This window comes from Sus scrofa, chromosome 15 (genome assembly GCF_054392235.1).
Source record: "Sus scrofa isolate SSC_HxYL_T2T_F1_AM1 chromosome 15, Sscrofa_HxYL_maternal_Yorkshire_Landrace_v2.0, whole genome shotgun sequence".
NCBI classification, from domain to species: Eukaryota; Metazoa; Chordata; class Mammalia; order Artiodactyla; family Suidae; genus Sus; species Sus scrofa.
The window spans coordinates 45,196,436-45,216,310 of NC_139397.1; the positions used below are offsets into that span (position 1 = coordinate 45,196,436).

Genomic DNA, 19,875 nt, shown 5'->3' on the forward strand with positions numbered 1-19,875 from the left:
CACTGCAGTGGTTTTCCTGATGAAGGATCAACTCATGACAAAGCATTTTATGACCAGCTAGGCCAGGCTCATGTCCCAGAAGTGCACTGCTTGATGGGAAAGCGCTTAAAACAGATGTAGGAGAGTGGTTTGTGGGGAGGACACGTGAGGGCAGAATTGCATGGAGGGGAGAGCTGGTTGCATTTTGAGGTGGGGCCTGAGCGCAGCTCCTTCAGGACGGGACCTCCTGAGGTGGTGAAGGCAGGGTCAGTGCAGCCCCCTTCCTGCCCCAGGTGATGGCCACTAGGCCTTTGTCAGCCACATCCCACCCAGGCTGTTGTGAAGCTCTCTGGTGTGAGAATATCTGTGGGCACATCCCAGTCCTTGGAGAAGAGCAATGTGTCCAAGCCACAGTCAGTGTGTGTCCCCTGGGGCAGAAGGTGTCGGCAGCCCCGCCAATACACACAGTGGGAGGTGGGGCTGGGGCGAGTCATGAAGCTTCTCTCCAAATCTGGTTCAGCTGGGTCTCCAGCATGGCCTGCCCATGGACACTTCTGACCCACAGGCTGGGCCAGGCTCTGCTCTCCCTTGGAAAGGTGACCACAGAGCTGTTACTCTCTGTGTCACCACCAAACAGGCCTGCTCCTGGCCCTGCCCCTCACCCCCTGCCCTGGGGTTAGAACCTGCCCTGCAGGCCTCCCTCAGATACGAGCTCAAGCCTCAGGGCAGTGGCTGGCCTGCAAGTCCCCTTTTGGTCTGCAGCCAAGTGGAGGAAAGGGAACTCCTGTCTCCTAAGGCTGCCCTGGCGCCTCCCTCAGCAAGGGCAGGACAGAGAGGCAGCTCGGTGTCCCACTCTGCACTCTGCATGTCCAAGGTGAAGAGGGAACAGCCCTCACAGGCCCTTGTTCCTGTGACTCAGTGACAGAGAGGGACACAAGCTGGAATAACCCAGCACCCACCCGAGGGAGGGCCTCCCTGTGTTTCTGCACAGTGGTCACCAAACCCAACTTTTCCACATGGCTTGAGAAGGACCCCAAGCCTCCCCTGCCCTCCAGGGTACAGAATGTCCCAGGCCTGGGACACTGCTGTGATTCTGCAGCGTGGTGTCCACTAGGTCACTGTTCCCAGGTTTGAAAGGGCTCACGTCTCAGCAGGAGGCGGGGAGATTTGGGGTTACTGGTGGGGACATGTGATGCCCTTGTGCACCTAGGAAGTGCCAATCACACCTGGTGTCTACTCACCCACTGACTGATGGCACTTGGAAAAGCAAAGCTCTGCCCCCTGCACTGCAGGTTGGGTGGAACTGGCTTCACTCTGGGGGGGTGTGGAACTCTAGACACCAGCAGGAAAACCAGGGCTGCTGAGACAGAAGACCAGCCAGGGTGCAGGGATTCATCGGCTTCTCTGAGGATCTGGCTTTAACCCTGACCTGAGACCCTAGGGGCAGACGTGCCCTTTCAGCCAGAGAGGCCTGGGCTCCCTCTGATGCCCCTTCTTCCCATCCCTGGTAGAGGGGGTGGTCCGTAGCTCGGGGCACTCAGGCAAGATCAGACCTAGACTTCTTCCCTCCAGGATAAGCCCCAGACACTGTGCTAACCACAAGGGCAAGTGGAAGATGGCACAGGCTAATTGGCTACCAGGGACGCCTCACGTGATCTCAGGGACTTGTCACTGGTTGGGGCCTCGCCAGCTGTCTCCCTGGTGCTGGTGGCACTGGTCTTCCCTGGGGGGATGTCCACCCACCCTCTATCAGATGCTGGCCACACACAGGGCCAATCATCCAAAGGAACCGAGGGACAAGTTGGTCTCCTCATACAGCTGACCCTTGGACGACACAGGTTTGCCTGCGTGGGTCCATTTTGTGTGGGTTTTCCAGCTGCATGTATTACAGCGCTGCATGGCCCAGGTTCCTGATGTGGTATGGAGGGTGGACTGGAAGGCACTAGTGACTTTCACCGTGCTGAGAGCAGGCAGCCCTAACATCACATCCTTCAAGGACCTTCAGTTGGCCTTTGCTCGCAGTCTGGTGGGTAGCGAGCAGCAGAGCTGGGTGTCCACTGCACCATGTGCCCTTCCCAGGGTGTGCTGGGGACGACCAAGGGGATTTTATTATCTATCTATTTATTTATTTATTTTTTTATCTCTGTAGGGTCACACCCATGGCACATGGAGGTTCCCAGGCTAGGGGTCGAATCAGAGCTGCATCTGCCAGCCTATGCCACAGCCACAGCAACACCGGATCTGAGCCATGTCTGCAACCTACACCACAGCTCATGGCAGTGCCAGATCCTCAACCCACTGCGTGAGGCCAGGGATTGAACCCATGTCCTCATGGATACTAGTCGGGTTCGTTAACCACTGAGCCATAACAGGAACTCCAAGGGGCTTTTAAACATCGACACTGAAAAGAACACAGCTGACTGTGGTTCTGCTTCTGCCCACTGCTTCCCCTCGTGTTTGCGTAGCAGCAACAGCTCTCAAAATAACAGCTCTGTCGAGGAGAGAAGGGGCTGGCATGTGGGTGTGACACTTCCAAGAAACTGGACCAGCTCATAAAAACCTAAGTGTTTCACAAAAGCTTTATTGGTGGTCACGTCTACGGTCATCATTACAGTGCAGAACGATCACAGTTCAGTGCAGTGCTTCTAGTACAAGTCATATAAAACCGTGGAACACGCTGCATGAATAGTGCACTTGATATAAAAATAAATTACACTTTAAAAACTACGGCAAAGCTTTACACATAGAAAAAGTAAACACAAAATAGTTAGTGAGGTCCTCATCACTGTCTATCATACCCAGACATGAGATAACGAGAGCAAGGGGTCTCAAGACACCTCTCTGATGAAGAGAAATCCTGGACAGTGCCAGAATTACTGTCTCCATCAAGGCGATCCAGTGGTTTGTGATCCCACTTCTCAGAACCGGAAGCAATCACAGCTCTACCAAGTTAACTCAGCAGAGTTAGGCTCAGGGCAAATTTCTATAATCCAAACAAATTTCCTCATCCTGGAGGCTAAAAGGTAGGAAAAGCTTCCAACTTTCTTGAAGAACAGTAGTGCTTAAACTTATGAGAGGAAAAAAAATCCCAAATAATATAAAAATGTATATTATACATTAGATTCCAGTTGCTAAGGCTGAGGGCAAGAGTAATCAGAAACTATTGAGACCTTGAAGCCCCTCAGATCAGGGAGACTCTTGACCACGGCTTGTCCAAGTGTGAGTGAGGTCGCCCACCTGCTCCAGTGACAGACAGTGATCGCCCGCCTGGCTCCCAGGGAGCCCCCTGGACCATACACACCGTTATCTACACAGCCGTTGCCCTCTGCAGCAGTGGGACCTGCCATCTCTGCTCTTTATAGAGAACGCCTGCCGACCCTGCCCTAAAAGTGATGAGAACTTGGCTTCTAAGAGCCTGACTTACAGAAAAGCACACGAGCTCTTCCTCTACATAGGTGACCACCAGAGAGTTCTGCTCTAAGGAGGTTTCTGCAGCGACACCGGAGCTTTCCCTCCCGGTTCAGCTAAGCAGAGACAGAGGAAGTGTCAGCCGGAGCTGAGACGCATGAGGAACAGGTGGCCAAGATGCAGGATGACCCAGGGACTGCATCCTTCACTGTCCATGGAACAGCTGTGACTGCTCCGGTGGGTGAAGGTAAGACACAAACTTGGCAGATGACAAGAAATATTGCTAATAACGGGCAGTTCCTGTGGTTAGGACTCGAGCTTTCACCACTGCTGCCTGCCTTCAATTCCTGATCTGGGACCTGAGATCCCACATCAAAATAAGATCTTTTCTTAAAACAACATCAGTGTTTTAGGAAAGCAGCTCAGGTAAAACCACATTCATCCCGATCAAAGGAATTGAATCACTCCTCTGTTCAGCAGGGTATCCCCCAGGGCAGGGATGCAAGAACAGTGAGCCCTTCCTGTGAACACGAAAGTGAGACCCTGAGAAGCAGGATCTCCTTTATTACTCCACTATTATTTCTCAAGTTCTCAAGAGTCTAGGAGAGAAACCTGAAATCTGCCAACCTTCTTGCCAACTTCCATGCCAGCTCTCCCTTCCTGACCAGGCCCCGGATGCGCAGCGAGCTGACCTGGGCTTCAGCTCTCCTGCTTGCTTGGAGCACCCCACACACCCTAGACCAGGGGCAACAGCAAGTAGACACAAGCCACAGTCCCGTTCTAAGCAGCCGCCTAAAACCTGCTCACAGTCACCAGCTCTACCGTGGTTCTTCCTGGTCTGTTTCCAGAGTAAAATCTGTCTCTGGAGAGACTGGGAAGAGAGCAACACAGAGTGGAGCCTGTGACTCAAGCGGCCTTCTATTATTTCTACTAAACTGGGTCTGTTATCTCAGCGCTAAGGCGCCTCCGTGTGGCCTCCCACTGCAGGGACACTAACCACCTGCACTCTGGAGTGAGCGCCCAACTCGAACCTGCGCTCTCCACTCACACCTGTGCTTGCTCGCTGGCCTGACACGGCCAGTGCTCCTTCCAGCTATACTGCAGCGAGGCATGGGAACCACATCTGACACAGAAAACTCCTGTCCAGCCCACTGCCGCTGTGAACAGCCATCTGAGGGTCAGAGCTGTACTGGGTTTATCAGTGGCTCAGATGTACAGGCAGATGTTAAGCTTCTCTGTCATCAGGTACCGTGCCCCAAGGGCCACCTGCCCGCAAGACTGCCACAGCTGGACCTCCCCCCACCCCCCACCCCACTTCAGTGTATCCACCTGCTCTGGTCCAGTCATGTCAAGCCCCAGTCTCTGTCAGCATCCTTCGCCTGCTGCTCTCTCTGCGCCTCCTCTACCTGACCTGCTCAGACCTCAGCCCTGCCCTCGCCCCATTCAAAATGAGCAGAACAGGGGAGCATCATAGCCACCCGGGAACGGCACCTGCAGCAGGTATGAAATGACATTTAGACTGACATGTATCTGCTGCGTAGGGCTAATTCAGTAAAGCATTAATGTCCATATTTACCAGTTCCTGTCAGGATGCGAGGCAAAGTGTCCTTTAACTTGAGATTCAAAGGAATGTTTAGAGGTCCCTATCAATATTCTCACTGGTAAGATTACAGGTGCTTGAAGACATAAAGGTTAGCGGGTATTTCAACAATTTAGTTCCAAAATCTAGAAAGCTGCTCTGTGACCGGAAGCACAACCTTAGCCCTTTACCTCCAGGGCCGTCAGGACTGAAAATGTGATGTCCCTTGTTCTAGATGTCACTACAGCGGCAAGAAAATCTGTTTCACAATTAAGAATTGGCAAGAGCTCCCCCAATGAAATTCACAAGCTTCGCAAGCTAAGGGGAGGCAGCCAACAAGAAGGGCCAACTTTCTTTCCTTGAGCAAAACTGTTTTGTGCAGGAGTGGTTTCCAATCTCAACAGCTCCCTGGGAAACAGCACAAGATTAAAGTTCCTGAGCTTTCTAGACAGACCCTCGTGATTATGCTACAAGGAACGAACCCAGGAGAGTCCAAACCATGTAGTTTTAAAGATCCTGGAACTGGGAGTTCTTTTATGGTGAACAGCATACATTAAACGCTCTATTACATATATACACCACAGGGCAGGAAACTAAAACCAAATTCCAGGAGGTATACTTTAACAGCAACCCTTGACAACAGGGATTAACGGCAACTTTACCAACACTTTCCAGATCACCCTCATTCCTCGCAACGGCTAAGTTTACTTGATGCATTCTAAATTTTTAAAGCTAAAAGAGTATTTTTCTGCGCACTGGAATTGAAGGTAGTTATTTTTATTCTTTTCTCTATTTTGTATAATGAGCATATAATACTTTAACATTCAGAATTTTTTGTAGAGACCAAAAATGATGAAGAAATTCTAGAGAACTCTTTTTAACCAATAGAAAATCCCTAATGTGGAGTGAAATGTGCATTCTTTCCATAGGATGCATTTAGTTTCAGCCATGAACCACCGTCCCCTGCCACCCCCCATTCCCTATTTCTATCCCGGTACTGTTTATCCTTCACTTTACAACTCTAAATTTACTCAGCTTACATGAAAAGGAAAAGGCGCCCAAGTCCCCGTAGGTACCCAAGAGCTACTGTGCTGCCCCTTCAGTCCCTGAGTCTACCGTGGCTTGTCCCCAGCAGCAGGAGCAAGTATGCGTGCTTGGAGGTAAACGCTCCAGGGTCTCTTGAACCACCAGCCCCTTCTAGAGTGAAAAGACTGTGCAACTGAGTTCTCTGTAGCTCTGCTCAAGGTTTATCTTACGTTGATGTAAACGTGGAGTATTAAGATAGCCATCCAGCAAAAAGTCAAAAGTATGGGAGACATCTGAAAGCGGTCTGTACTCTAAAAACGTCTCTTTAGTAATAATTAATCTACCTAATTTCCTGATTTCCAGGCAATGCACAGCAAGGTACAATTTCCCTAACAGACATTCAGATCAAAGACCCTCACCCTGACGAGAGAGAGAGAGAACGAGAGAGAGAGGGGGGGGGAGGGGGAGAGGGGGGGAGAGGGGGGGAGGGAGAGAGAGAGAGAGAGAGAGAGAGAGAGAGAGAGAGAGAGAGAGAGAGAGAGAGAGAGAGAGAGAGAGAAGAGAACGAGAGCGAGCGTGCGCGCGCCCGCGAGAGCCTACGCCGGCGACGGCTGCCTATGGGGGTGTTGTGAGGAGTCACCACCACTAGGGGGAGCCAGGTGCTTGGAGGAAACCGCAGGGAAAGCAATTCCCAGGTTTCAGGAATTTACAGCTTGGATAAAATTATAGGAAGTGGAAGATCATATACCCTTTCTTGGGCAAATGTGTAGTGTAATGAAACCCTTCCAGCTGGACGGAAATGTAGGTGTTTTGTTCATGAAGGTGAAGTCAAACCTAGGTGAGCTTTTTACCCACAAGCAGATCCAGCTCCAGCAGAAGTGGACTCTGGGACGGACAGCTGGAGGGCCCGGTCCTCAGTCACAGGCCAGGAGGTGGCCACCGCTCAGAGCTCAGTGGTCAGCAAGCACTTCTGCTTCAAGGTGGCTTCTTCAGCCAAAGATACAGCAGAGCTGAAAGGAGGGAAGAATGGGTCATCAACTCTTTTTCGAAAGAAAACCATTTTGGGGGCGGGGGGGAACAGCAGGCATTTCTCCACACGTGTCACAGGGAGCATGTTGAGAGTTAAAAGAATTATGACCTAAGTGAAAATGTAGTGACACTGAATTTAGCAACAAGGTAGTCCCCAGGGGGGTCACTGTCTAGATAACAAGCTTAGGTCATCTTGAAATGGAATCTAGATTCCCCTACCTCCTTGCCTAAAATCCACCAGACAGACTGGTGTCTCACTGAGCTGGGGTTACCCCCAGGAACCAAGGAAACTGCTGTGCTAGACAAACACCCAGGGGCAGGGCGGGGTAGGGCGGGGCTGGGCTTGGGCCCCATGGTTGTGTCTGAGTCCCTGGACCACTGCACCTGCTCTGTCAGAGCCAGGAGGGAAACAGAAATACACAGCTCGCCCTGAGGGCCCCATGGACAGAGGTTCAGGGATGCAACAACCCCTATTCTGGTTTCATAGAGATGGAAAACAATATCAAAGTGCAGAGGCCAGAGCTGAACATCAGAAGCACTATCACGACACAGACATGAAACAGCAGTTGCTGGCACCCCTTTCTCCACCTCTACCACAGAGACCAACACTTCCAACTGCTTCTTCTTGGTATCCCTTCACTGCTCTGGATCTTTGGTTCTCAAAGTGTGGTCCCTGAGACTTGTTACACATGCAAATTCTCAGTGATGCAGAGTCAATGTGGAGAGAATGGATATGTATATAGTATAACTGACCCACTCTGCTGTAAAAATGACACCAAGACAACACTGTAAATCAACTACACCCCAATAAAATAAAATAATCAGAAACAAAACAATGACCCAAAGGAGGCCCAGTAACCTGCATCTAACCCTCTCCAGGTGCTCTACTAGCTGAGTTCTACCTGTTCTAAGGGATGTGTTTCCACAATGACTTCCTGATACTAACTACGAAGCTGACACTCCACATGACCAGGCCCACAATCCCTCCTTCCCGTCTTTTTAACCGTTTTATGAACGATTCTGATCATGTTAATATTCGGTGTTTGCTGCAGTCACATAAATATGAAAATATTTCACAACTGAAAATACGCGTATTTCTTTTTTGTACAATTCCTTTCCCCTGGACTGAGTAATTGCCTCCTTTTTGGTTGTAACTGCTTGCTCAGTTTCCCAGGCTTAGTTTCTAATTTATCCTCAACCTCATAAACGTAACCATGGCTCTGTTCCCAGTAGGAATGTTCAGACACATCATGTGAGAATTAAACTGGGGTTTGGGCCATGTGTTTGTGGTTTCTCCTTGGCCATACCCTTCCTCAAACTCTGTACCCTCCTCTTCAAATATGTGCAGGATCCTTTCTGGACCTGCTTGGAACTGTGCTCTCCTCTGGTAGGTTCTGCACCTATTTCCTGGGTCCCCTGTTTTCTTTCTTGGATAACCACCTTGTTTGGATGGAACTCCTTCCCCAGTAAGTAGCTTCCCAAGGAAGCCTGCCTTAGAAGTATGTACTTTAGAGAAGCCCTCTGTTTAAAAATGTCTTCATTCTAATCTCACACTTCATTGGTAGTCTGGGTATAGAACATGCAGTGAAAAATGACTTTCCTGGAGTTTCCTTTGTGGCTCAGTGGTTAACGAACCCAACTAGGATCCATGAGGATGGGGTTTGATTCCTGGGCTCGATCAGTGGGGTAAGGATCCAGCATTGCCATGAGCTGTGGTGTAGGTTACAGATGCAGCTCGGATCTGGTGTTACTGTGGCTGTGGTGTAGGCCTGGAGCTGCACCTCTGATTTGACCCATAGCCCGGGAACTTCCATATGCCACAGGTGCAGACCTAAAAAAAGCAAAAAAAAAAAAAAAAGAAAAGAAAAAGAAAACTGACTTTCCTCCTGAACTCTATAGGTTCTACTATCTTCCAGCCTTCAGTAAAGCCTGCCATCATTCTGATCACCCATCCTTCCTTCGTGCATACTCTTTCCCCCTCTGAAGACATATATCCTCCCTTAGGTTTGGTATTTTGAAATTTCATCATGTTCCTTGGTATTATCTATTTTCCTTCTGTACTCAGTGGCTACCTTAATCTAGAAACTCAAGTACTTCTGTTCTGGGAAATCTTGATTCCTTTCTTTGACATTTCCTTCACTTTTACTTCCTCTTTTTCTGGATCTCCAATGATTCACATATTGGACTTCCTAGACCAATCCTCCAATTTTGTTTTCTCTCCCATTTTCATCTCTTTGGTCTACTTTTGGAGAGATTCCTCCAATCTTACCTTCCAGGCATTCTCTGGACTTTACTTTTAACATGGTTAATAATTTCCGAGACTAGTTTCTTATTTTCTCTTCCTTTTCTTTTTAAATTTCCTGTTTTTGTTGTATCGATATGGTGTCTTCTCTCTCACACTTTCATTTGCTAAGTTTCTGATCCTCACATTCTTTTATTTCCTCCTTGTTTCTTTTCCAAATTTACCTGCTTTGGTCTTGCCTCAAACAAAATAATCTGAGGGAAGCTGCCGGATCTTTTTTTTTTTTTTTTTTTTTTTTTTGCCTTTTAGGGCCGTACCTGAAGCACATGGAGGTTCCCAGGGTAGGGGTCAAATCAGAGCCTACGCCATAGCCTCAGCAATGCCAGATCCGAGCCTCGTCTGTGACCTACACCACTACAGCTCACAGCAACACCGGACCCCCAGCCCACTAAGCAAGGCCAGGGATCGAACCCACATCCTCATGGATTCTAGATGGATTCATATCTGTTTCGGCACAAAGGGAACTCTCAGGCTGTTCATATTTATTTATTTATTTATTTATTTATTTATTTTTGTCTTTTCTGGGGCCACTCCCACGTGGCATATGGAGGTTCCCAGGCTAGGGGTTGAATCGGAGCTGTAGCCACCGGCCTACACCAGAGCCACAGCAACGCTGGATCCGAGCCGTGTCTGCGACCTACACCACAGCTCATGGCAACACCGGATCGTTAACCCACTGAGCAAGAGCAGGGATCGAACCCGCAACCTTGTGGTTCCTAGTTGGTTTCGGTAACCACTGCGCCACGAGGGGAACTCCAGGCTGTTCATATTTAAGAATGAAGCACTGGAAGGCTGTTTGGAAGCTGTGGACAGATGGGCAAAATCCGCTAACTAACAGGCTTCCAAATCGAGTTATTAGGCAGATTTCCAGGCAATTTAATCAAGGGATCCACAAACGTCAGTGTCTCTGGACCTTTTCTCTCTAGGTGAGTCAGTTTTTCTAGAGCACAACTGTCTTAATTCTCCCCTGAGACATTTACCCTTGGCCAGCAGCATTCTGGAAGCTGGAAAAAGAACGAAGGCTGGAAGCCTCATCCCCCGGTTTGCAGACACTGAGTTAACTTCCCCGTGCTCAGTTCCTCTCAACAGACTCCCAAGTCCAGGGCCTCTCCTGCCCAGTTCCTCTGGAGGGAAACCTGCAGAATGAGGCCAGCGCTGGCAGGGTGGGGAGGGAGTGTCCAAATGGGTATGAACACTTTCAACAAGCCTCATATTCTCAGCTCCAAGTGCCCCATCTTCACAAACATGTGATCCCTCCAGCTCCTGAGCCTTCCTAGCATTCTGCTGTGTGAGTGGGCTTTACACTTTCTTACTTCCCACCCCCCTCCCCTTTCAGGCTTAGATTTCAGTTTTCTCCTCTCTGTCAAGTTAGTTACCACACACCTATCATTTAGCTGCTTCCAAAATTTGTTCAATTCTCTCCATTGCTGTGGTCTTCTCTCCGCTCCTTTGCCTTTGGTGTTTTATGCCTTTAAAATACATTTTTTTTGGAGTTCCTGTCGTGGCTTAGCAAAAATGAATCTGACTAGCATCCATGAGGATGCAGGTTCAATCCCTGACCTCGCTCAGTGAGTTAAGGATCTGGTGTTGCCGTGAGCTGTGGCATAGGTCACAGACATGGCTCAGATCCTATGTCACTGTGGCTGTGGTGTAGGCCGATGGCTACAGCTCCAATTAGACCCCTAGCCTGGGAACCTCCATATGCCATGGGAGTGGCCCTAAAAAGACAAAATAAACAAATAAATAAATAAAATTGTTTTTGCCTGCACCCAAGGCATGCTAAGTTTCTAGGCCAGGTATCAAAGCTGCACCACAGCAGTGACTCAAGCAGTGACAACATTGGGGCCTTAACGTACTGAGCCACCTGGGAACTCCGCCTGTGCTGATTTAAGCTGCTAAATTTGTGGCAATTTGTTACACAGCAATAAATAACTAATATAATTATTTTTATGCAATTCATCTGTATTGCTGCACTGCAGCTAGAGTCCATTAATTTCTACCACTCTAGTCTAGTATTTATCCAGTTGACTGCTGATGCACTCTATAAAAGTTTTCAGCTTGGACTATGATGAATGCAGCTGCTATAAACATTCTTATACCTGTCTTTTGATGGAAATACATCTATATTTCTCCTGGGTATGCACATAAGAATCACTGAATCACTGAGTATTTTCACCCTTTGGTAGACACCACCAAATCTATGTCCAATGTGGCTATTTCAGAGTTTCAATCACCCTGTACCTTTACTGATACTTGGTACTCCATGTCTTCACGTTAGCTGTTCTAGTGGTATGCAGCAGGATCACACAGTGGTTTGACTTTGTATTTCCTGATAACTTGTCAAGATGTACCATCCTGTATGTTTATTGGTCATCTGGATAGCCTCCTGTGAACTGCCTATTCAAGCTTTTGCCTGTTTTTCTATTGAAAGTCTTTTTCTTATTGATTTACTAGAGCTCTTTGTATATTCTGAACATGAGTTCTTTGTGAGAGATGGAGACAGACTCAGAGGGCAACTGTTCTCCCCTACTCTGGCTTCCCTTTCTGAATGCTTGAAGTTATATCTTTTGATGAATAGGAGATTTTGATACAATCCAAGTTATCCATTTTTTTCCTGTATCATTAAAGCTTTTTGTGACCTGTTTAAAAAATCTTTCAAGGTCACAAGGATGTTCATTTATATTTTCTTCTAAAAGCTTTATTCTGGACATTTCATATTTAGATCTGCAATCCACCTAGGATGGATTTTTGTGTGCAGTATGAGGTTGGGTCAAGATTAATTTTTTCCCCACAAAGATATTTAACTTGTTGGGCTGATTTACTGAAAGGCCATTCTTTCCCTTCAGCACCATAACATTGTTTTTCATAATCGGATAACTGCATTTGTGTGGGTTTGCTTCTGGACTTGACTGTTTCACTAATTTACTTGTCATGTTTTCTTTATTGAGATACTGACATATAATATTACATTAGTTTCATGTGTACTACTTGTCATTTTTGATGTAATTATTTTATGACAACTTTGCTTTGGGACGGAATGGAGACAAGCTCTGATGCCATCTCTAACTTGGAAGTCCTTAAGAACTCATGTTTTATTGTGTAAACTCAATTACAAAGAACTACCACCTGGTCCTCTGCACATAATCTCTATTTTTACAGTGGGAATTACTAGTCATTCAAATGTTGAGGAAAATAGCCTAGTGCATTTGTACAAAGTGCCAGCTGATGCTTTGTGGGCTCCCCAGGGCAGGGATCATGTCTCTCTGGTTCCCTGCTGTCTTCTGTGCCAGATACAATCAATGTCTGCTACCGAACAGACATCCAATGGGTGTTTGCTGAGTGAATAAATGTCTTAATGACTATGGAGATGAGAGAACAATCTTAAAATGAAGCTATGGATTTCTCTCCAATTATGATTTCTAATAACTTTTCCTTTACATATAGTTAGGACTTTTGTTCTCTCTAAAGCATCAACTTCAACAGACCCACATTCTCAACACCAGGAGGGTACGAGAAACAGCAGACATACCCAGGAAAAATTTGTCTGAGTTGAGAAATGAAGGCAATTATAAATCTTTGCAAAACAGGCACAGTTTTACTCCTAATGATGAAAAGCTGAAGAACTACTTGCTGAACCAAAGCTCCTTTACGTCTTGTTTCTGTCTGTGGCGAGCTGTGTGTTAAAATGAGCCTGCAGCAGGTCTTTGTGAAAGTCCTCTCAGAGCCTTCACCTCAGGAATGCCCTCCCTCACCCTTACCTGTGCCTCTCCTCCCAGCATGATGGACAACATAATAGTAAAGCATGATGGGAAAAGACGTAACTCAATTTTAAACCAAATAGAAAATTTTCAAAATAAACCATTAACATCTTTATCTAATGAATACTTCATTAAAAAATAAGACCTACTTCATAATTTTGTAGAAAATTGCTTCTGACAAGAAAAAAGAAAAAACGCTACCCTAAATAGCAAACAGTTTTAATTAGGTTCAGTGGACGAAGAATTGACCTTACTACTTTAAGTATAACTAATTTTATCATTTTTTTCCTTCTAACAAATGCCTCAGAACTGCTACTGAGAAACAACTTGCTTACCTGGTCACGGCATCCACCAAGAACGGAGCTGGGGGAGAGATGAGCGAGGGGACCTCTCTAGGACCATGTCCCTCCTTGCCTGCTGAGGACAGTCCAGTTCCTGAAAGCCCATTAGGAAGGACAGTGCTCTGCTGGGGAGACACAACACGTCTGAGCAGAGATGACAGGACCTGCCCAGCAGCCAGCTCATCGGCTCCCAGTCACTTCCTCCATTACGGGAATAAGGATGATTTTCGTGATCAGGGTTGTTTTGCTTTGGATTTTTTTTTTTTTTTTTAACCATCCTTCACATCAGATTTTTATTTTTGTCTTGTTAGCACCTTGAATCATTTATGAACAGAAAAGTTACATCATTCATTTGAAGCCAGCAAGTTCAATTATAAGCGTTTTCAAGGAAAAAGTAGAGGCCAGGTATTCCTTCAGGCCTCACTCTGAAGGGGCAATGGAAAGAAAAATTGCAAATATCATGAACTTACTGGCACAATCCAACGGGGTGTGATCATTGGTGCTGAAGATACCTGAAATAAATTGTATATATGTGTTTATTTTTAGGGAAGACTGGCTCATGTTCATAACTATAGGCATGATGCTTTCCTCTATTATGAAATGCACTGGGTGGGGGAGCAGTTCCTGGGAGGGGCCTTGAGCTGACAAGGACTTTTGTTTTATTTTGGTTTTTTGGTTTTGCTTTTTAGGGCTGCACCTGCAGCATATGGAAGTTCCCAGGCTAGGGGTTAAGGGGGAACTACTGCTGCCGGCCTACGCCACAGCCACAAGAGCATGGAATCTGAGCTGCGTCTGTGACCTACACTACAGTTTATGGCAACGCTGGATCCTTAACCCACTGAGCGAGGCCAGGGATCAAACCTGCATCCTCATGGATACTAGTCAGGTTTGTTTCCACTGTGCCACAATGAGAACTCCAAGCTGACAAGGACTTCTGAATGCCAGGTCCTTTTCTACAGCTCAGATGCCACACATCACCATGAAAGAAATGGTCTCTTTAATCTAAAAACTTACTACTCTAAGAATGCTAATACTGCTTTGAGGTTGTTCACTAGAATTTCCCCTTACTCTTAGCATCGAATTTAACATTTATTTTCTGAAATTTCAGTTCATTACAAACAATCCTTGGAGTTCCCACTGTGGCTCAGTGGGTAACAAACATGACTAGTATCCATGAGGATGCAGGTTTGATCCTTGGCCTTGCTCAGTGGGTTAAGGATCTGGTGTGGCTGTGGCTGTGGCTGTGGTATAGGCCAGCAGCTGTAGCTGAGATTTGACCACTGGCCTGGGAACTTCCATAAGCTGCGGGTGCGGCCCTAAAAACCAAAAAACAAAACAAAAACAAAAAACCACCTATTGAAATTCATTACAAATAATCATTACAAATTTCAGTACTTCAGTTCACTACAAATAATCATTGCACAGCACCCTGAACAATGGATTATGACTAATTCAAATGAACAGCAAAAAAGAAATTATACAGAAAAAAACCTGCCTACATACAGTTCATTTTCTAACTGTGCATGAAGAAAGTAACAATAAAAACACCCATACTGCTCCTAACTCAAAGGGCCTTTGTTACATTCTTATTAATGTTTAATTTTCTAGATCTTACTTCTATGTAGAATTATAATCAACTCTTCCTTTTTTATGAAAACTTAGACTAGTCCTTGCACTGGTGACAGATGAGGATTAGAAAAAATTAATACAAATTCAGGTCTTAGGTAACCACCAAAAGAATAAAAATATAAAATATGACTTTCCCACCAATATTAAGATTTCTTTTACCATAAGAAATAAAAGATGGAGAAAAAGAAATACGGTAAAATAAAAAAAATTGGTGTGGCAGAAACAAGTTCTCTAATAACCATAATTACAATAGATATAAAAAGATTTAAACTCAATCAGAGGAATTGAGACTCTGAGATAAGATTTAAAAAACAAGACCCAGCAAAACATTCGTGAAAGGTCCACTTAGAACCAACAGATACGAAAGGCTGAGAATAGAATGACACACAATTATACATAAGGCAATTCAAACTTAAAGCAAGGTGCCAATTTTTAATCAATCAAAAGGGAAATAAATAAAAAGAATAAGGGCAAAGAGGAGTTCCCCTGTGGCACAGCAGGCTGAGGGTTAAGTGTTGTAACTGTAGTGCACAGGAGGTTGAGGGTTAAGTGTTGTAACTGTAGTGCACAGGAGGTTGAGGGTTAAGTGTTGTAACTGTAACAACTGCATGCACTGCTGTGGTGTGGGTTTGATCCCTGGCCCAAGAACTTCCACATGCCATGGGTATGGTCAAAAAAACCAAAACCAACCAAACAACAACAAAAAAAGGGTGGGAGTTCCTGTTGTGGTGCAGCGGAAATGAATATGACTAGGAACCATGGGGTTGTGGGTTCGATCCCTGGCCTCACTCAGTGGGTTAAGGATCTGGCATTGCTGTGAGCTGTGGTGTAGGTCACAGATGTGGCTCAGATCTGGTGTTCCTGTGGCTGTGTCATAGGCCAGCAGCTGCAGTTCCTATTCAACCCCTAGCCTGGGAACTTCCATATGCTGTAGGTGCAGCCCTAAAAAAAGCAAGTAAATAAATAAATAAAATTAAATACCATTCACAAAATCAACAAACTATAAAGTATTTAGGACTTAACCTAACAAAGAATAGAGAAGACTTAACAGAGAACAGAGCCTCTAATAAGGATAAGAAAATAGAGATATATATCATGTTCAAGAAAAAGATATTACAAAAATGCCAGTTACTTCTAAAATAATACATTTAATATAAACTTCATTAACGTGGTAGCAGAATTTGGGGGGAAATATGACATAACGATGCTAAAATGTATAAGTAAGGATATACTAGATATTAAAACAGATCACAAAGCCAGAGTAATTAAACACAATGGTACAAGAACAGAAAAGAAGGCCCAATGGATGAGAACAGAAAGACTAATAAACCAACTGGGAAACGACGGATTATTTAGTAGATAATATTGGGGAAACAGGCTCTTTATATGGATAGATACAAAGTTGGGTCATATCAAAGCCATAACAAACACCCCCAAACCCTCAAACTTTTTAAATAGGTTAAAATCTAAATGTGAAAAGTGAAATAAAATAGAAGAAAACAAAAAGAACACTCTGTGACCTCAAGGGATGGGGTGGCAGATGAGGAAGGATTTTTTTAAACCCCAAACCATAAAGAGGTACAAGGAGATTATGTGCTGTCAGAGTAAGTTGCCTGCCCAATGAAGGGTGTGAATCTGTCTCCCTCTCATCTCCTGGCAACACACCCTGGCTGTCTCAATCTCCCAGCCACCCACCTCGACGATACTGTGATGAAAATTCCTCAGATGTGTTTATATACAGATTAGGAGAAAGTACTTTTAACATCTAAGACAGACAAGGCTTTTCAGGAAACTCCTGAAATCAGCAAGAAAAAAAAAAAAAAGATAGGACACCCAAAAGAAAAATGGGCAGAAGACATGAATAGGGAACCTAAATCAGCATGAAAATAATGGAGGACAGGTAACATTTAATTCATGCGAATTGAAGCAATGAGAGAAATGCATAAAGATGTACCATATTAGAAAGACATAAAGCACAGCTTAAGGAAGAATGCGAGGGAAGGAGGCCTTGCTGGGAGCACTGAGCAATACCCAGTGGAACCAGGTATTCTCATCAGCACCAGCCCTACAACCCTCCTTGTGAGCATGTACCCCAAACTCTCCCACAGCTCCTTGAGAGGGACACGAATGAGGGTGTTTATCTGAATAGACATACAAGAGGTGGCCTGGAAGGACACATATCAAATACAGCTGAATGGGTGTCTCAGGGGAAAACGGAAACAAAACAAAAGAGAACACTTCCACAGACCCAAAGAGATAATAATCAGCCATGGACTGAGAGGTGTAATTAATTTAATTTGGGCATCTGACATTTTAAAAACTGGATACTACCCTATTGGTCTGAGAGATATCTTATTGTCACAAGTTTATTTTATTTTACATATTTACCAATTCCCAAAGTGACAGGACTCTTTATGCTTTCTAGAACTCTCTTCCTAGTCTTAGTAATGGATATTCCTGCTCTAACTTTTAGGCTCTGCTTTTGTTCCTCTATGGGAAGATGGGATTTTATAATTATAACTTGGACATTTCTTCTTGAGGATGGTAACTGTAAACCTAGATAAACACAAAAGTATGATAATAAAACACTTTCTCTAATAAGATACTTTATTTTCATATCTAGAACTTTTGTACAGCTTTACTCTTATAAAGATTTTTTTTGATGGAAAAAGAAAAACAATAGCCTTCTTAAAGCCAGTTTTTTTGTTTGTTTGTTTTTTGTTTTTTGTTTTTTTTGCTTTTTAGGGCCACACCTGTGGTATATGGAGGCTCCCAGACTAGGGGTTGAACTAGAACTACAGCTGCTGGCCTACACCACAGCCACAGCAACTCGGAATCCAAGCTGCATCTGCGACCTATTCCACAGCTCATGGCAATGCCGGATCCTTAATCCACTGAGTGAGGCCAGGGATTGAACCTGTATCCTCATGGATCCTAGTCAGATTCATTAACTGCTGAGCCACGAAGGGAACTCCCTTACAGCCAGCTTTAAATATAATGGGGAAAAAAAAAATCTCAACAGCAAAAAAAAAAAAAAAAAAAAAAAAAAGGAAGGACCTGGAAATAACAAATAGGAAAATGTGAGCATATATTGGGGAAACTGTAACTACACAAATTTTAGGATAAACAGAAAGTCTTGGATGAGAAAAACATTGTACTCTTGGCTAAGAAGACAAATTATCATAAATATGTCAGTTCTTTCCTCAACTTATGGAATTACTACTGCAATTACAAATATAAATTCAAAGGTTTTCAGCAGGGGTGAGATTTGTTATTCTAAAAAACATCTGAATGCATTAATAAGCATGAGTTCCCCAGTGGCCTAGTGGGTTAAGAATTTGGCATTGTCATTGCTGTGGCATAGGTTTGATCCCTGACCTGGGAACTTCTGTATGCTGTGGGCCCAGCCATAAAAAAGGGGTTCCCACTGCGGTGCAGTGGTTTAAGAAACTGACTGCAGTAGGTCGGGCTGCTAGGGAGGTGTGGGTTTGATACCAGCCCTGCACAGTGGGTTAAAGGATCTGGATCCCTGGATCCGGTGTAGGTCGCAGTTGTGGCTCAGATTCACATATGCCTGGGAAACATCCTATGTTATGAGTGGGGCCATGGAAAAAAATTTAACCAGCAAAAATAGCAAAACATCTGCATAATGATGCCAGACTGGCTTTATCACAAATCAAAATTAATTAAAAAGCTAAAGTTATTAGAAGAGTATTATAGTTCTAATAACTGAAAAATCAGTAAGCATAATAAAATAGCTCATGTGCGGAATCCAAAATGTATAATATTTCTAAATTTTTACTTAAAACAAGGAAAACATTCTAAACTAGTGGCGAAGGAAAACTGTATCAATGATAAAAAAAAAAGGTTTTTAATCAAGTTGATTTTCATCACTGTATCACACACCTAGTTCCTGAGAAAAAGCAAACAGGCGACAAGCATTCTGAGTTAAGCCTCAAGGACTCCTCTGGGCTTCAGGTCACTCTGCATTAATTTCACAAGTACCTCTTTTGTCTAGTTAATGGATTATTACGACTCAAGACTGCCAACATCCCTTTGATTTTCTGCTAGCTCACTTTTCTAAACTTGTGATTGATTCTAATCCTTTTGTAAAGTCTCTCTGTTTCTTGACTTAAACTGGTGGTCTCACCTCACACTGGTACGACCTGGAATGTGTTGGAAATGCAGCTTCTCAGGCCCGACCCCACCTGTACCAAATCAGAAACTGTGAGAGGGAAGCCCAGCAACCTGTGTTTTAATACACTCTCCATGTGATTCCTACCCAAGTTTGAGAACTGATGATCTAAGCAAACATCTAGCATCAGGGAAAGTGCCATCTGTACTTCCAAGCCTTGGAGTTCCTATAGCAGCTCTTGTCCTATTACTCCCAGGGAAGTAAATGAATTATCTGTATACCTTCCACCTCAACTGGCATATATGTCTCTGGAGGGAAAGAATAGTTTCCTATTTGTATTATGTTCACAGTACTTGACATAGAATCTCCCAAATGCGAATAATAACCACTATGTTTAATGCCAACCATTCTTATGTTTCCACCTTTTTGTTAATTTTTTTCTTTGTCACGCCTGTGGCACGTGGAAGTTCCTGGACCAGGGATCGAACCTGTGCCACAGGAGTGACCCCAGCTGTTGCAAAACAATGCTAAATCCTTAACCCACTGCACCACAACGGAATTACGTTGTTAATGTTTTTTTAAAAAAATTAAAAGTGCCTACTGTATGAACTCTCTAGAGCTGGTTTATCCCCACATATTCCTCTCCTGCTCTTTAGTATGGTGTTGAATTATAAGCCAGCTTACGGTAA

At 44.8% G+C, this 19,875-nt stretch overlaps 1 protein-coding gene across 12 annotated transcripts in view; it reads right to left on the reverse strand.

Annotated features, from left to right (window-relative positions):
* Nucleotides 1–2,540: 2,540 nt before the first annotated feature.
* Nucleotides 2,541–19,875, reverse strand: part of EPB41L5 (erythrocyte membrane protein band 4.1 like 5) — a 137,041-nt gene continuing 119,706 nt past the window's right edge. For 4 of the 12 annotated variants that reach the window (XM_084999614.1, XM_021075141.2, XM_084999615.1 and 1 more), the window contains 3 exons: nucleotides 13,893–13,934; nucleotides 13,417–13,544; nucleotides 2,541–7,002 (listed from right to left, as the gene is read on the reverse strand). In XM_084999614.1, the coding sequence (XP_084855740.1) occupies nucleotides 6,936–7,002; nucleotides 13,417–13,544; nucleotides 13,893–13,934 (237 nt within the window). In that variant the 3' untranslated portion in view covers nucleotides 2,541–6,935. Of the gene's footprint in view, nucleotides 7,003–13,416; nucleotides 13,548–13,892; nucleotides 13,935–19,875 lie in introns of all 12 variants that reach the window. The other 8 variants (XM_084999612.1, XM_021075139.2, XM_084999613.1 and 5 more) reach the window with 3 other exon arrangements.